The sequence below is a fragment of the Amphimedon queenslandica genome, unplaced genomic scaffold (assembly GCF_000090795.2).
Source record: "Amphimedon queenslandica unplaced genomic scaffold, v1.1 AMPQUscaffold_4957_Cont23068, whole genome shotgun sequence".
NCBI classification, from domain to species: domain Eukaryota; kingdom Metazoa; phylum Porifera; class Demospongiae; order Haplosclerida; family Niphatidae; genus Amphimedon; species Amphimedon queenslandica.
The window spans coordinates 135-1,605 of NW_003554735.1; the positions used below are offsets into that span (position 1 = coordinate 135).

Below are 1,471 nucleotides of genomic sequence, written 5' to 3' on the forward strand. Positions count from 1 at the left end.
AAAATTTGGTCAAAGTCCTGTCCTTATAGTACAAGGCAGAACTTGAAGGTAGTAACAATGAAAACATGCATTAAGGTGTGTGGGATATGTACTATGAGCATGTGTTGGTTAGTACTGCAACAATTGCGACAAAATGTCTATGAAAATAAGGAAACATGTCAATTACTACTCCAAGCATAACAAACGGCCCGAACTAGTGCAGGAAATTGGAATAGAAACAAACTTAGCATTTACACACCATTAACATCTTTAGGAGAGGAAACTCTAATTAGTTTCATGTCATAAATAATAACATCAAAAAAAAAGGAGAATAACTAATTTACTGGTACATGTATTACAAATAGATGTGTACATAACTACATGAATGCATCTTTTAGACAGGAAATTCCTTCTATATATGTACATGTACATGTATGTTAATTAATGAGTGCCACATACTTACTGTACAATAACAAACAGTTTACGTATGAAAAACAAACAATGATGATGATGTTTTCTAAGAATTATTAGCAAAGAGGATTATCACACAACACTGCCTGTTGTTGGTGATGTCAATACCAAAGCAGACAGAGCACAATATTTGATAAGTAGCAGATAAATCTATTACCATTGGAGCACTGTCATTTAGGGCAGTATGCTATTAAATTTACAAAGAGAATGCTGCTAATCCAGGTTTTTATTACAAAATTGTAATCACAAAATGTGAACAATTAGAGCCACATTGGGGAGCAGATTTAAATCCTTCTAAACCTCTCCCTCCTACTTACATGTTACCCAGTGCCACCTCACAGAGTAGCATGAGACCCACTGGGCTCTGGGGGCTAGTCCAGCAATAATTAGCACTCTTTGAAACCATGTCAGCAAAATAGACTCCTTTACCAAACATGTATCCAGTCACTGGGGCCTCGGGTGGAGCTATACGTAAACCTATGGGATACAAGGAATATGCTAATGTGTCAAAGAGAAGTGTTTTAAAGCAGCTTTCTTATAAACATAAGTACCGTATAACGTTTTATTTTGGCGGCGCTTTATTTTGGCAATTTTGCTGTAAAATTGTAATTGGCAGTTTTTAATTTGGCGATTTTTGCGGACACGTGCATTACTGAGCATGTGCATTAATGATTGGCGGTTTTAATATTGGCAATTCTGCTTGCAAACCGCCAATCGCCAAATTAAAGCGTTATACGGTATGTTTTATAAGTACATGTAAATAATAATGACTATTGACAAATGGAAAATAGTTATATCTAATACACTTGACTATTGCCATAGTTTCTTTACCTTGGGATAATATTCCCACAAAATTAGTAAGTCTTGATCCATGCCACAGTAGCATTCTGTTATCAAGCTTTGAGAACGGCTTGTAACGTTTCTTCTCTCCGTGTCGCTCCAGATTGAAACCTCTAGGACCTCAAGTTGGTACTGGTTGTGCGTGGCAGCGTGCGTATTGGCCACATACTCCACAAGTCTC

The 1,471-nt window shown here is 36.8% G+C and overlaps 1 protein-coding gene across 1 annotated transcript; it reads right to left on the bottom strand.

Moving 5' to 3' along the window:
* Window positions 1-739: 739 nt before the first annotated feature.
* On the bottom strand, window positions 740-1,401 carry LOC109592502 (poly [ADP-ribose] polymerase 2-A-like; the record flags this gene model as incomplete). The annotated part of the gene is made up of 2 exons (XM_020007936.1): window positions 740-927; window positions 1,282-1,401. Coding segments are annotated over 2 exons (284 nt in total), but the record flags the coding sequence as incomplete, so codon positions are not given.
* Between the last annotated feature and the right edge of the window lie 70 nt (window positions 1,402-1,471).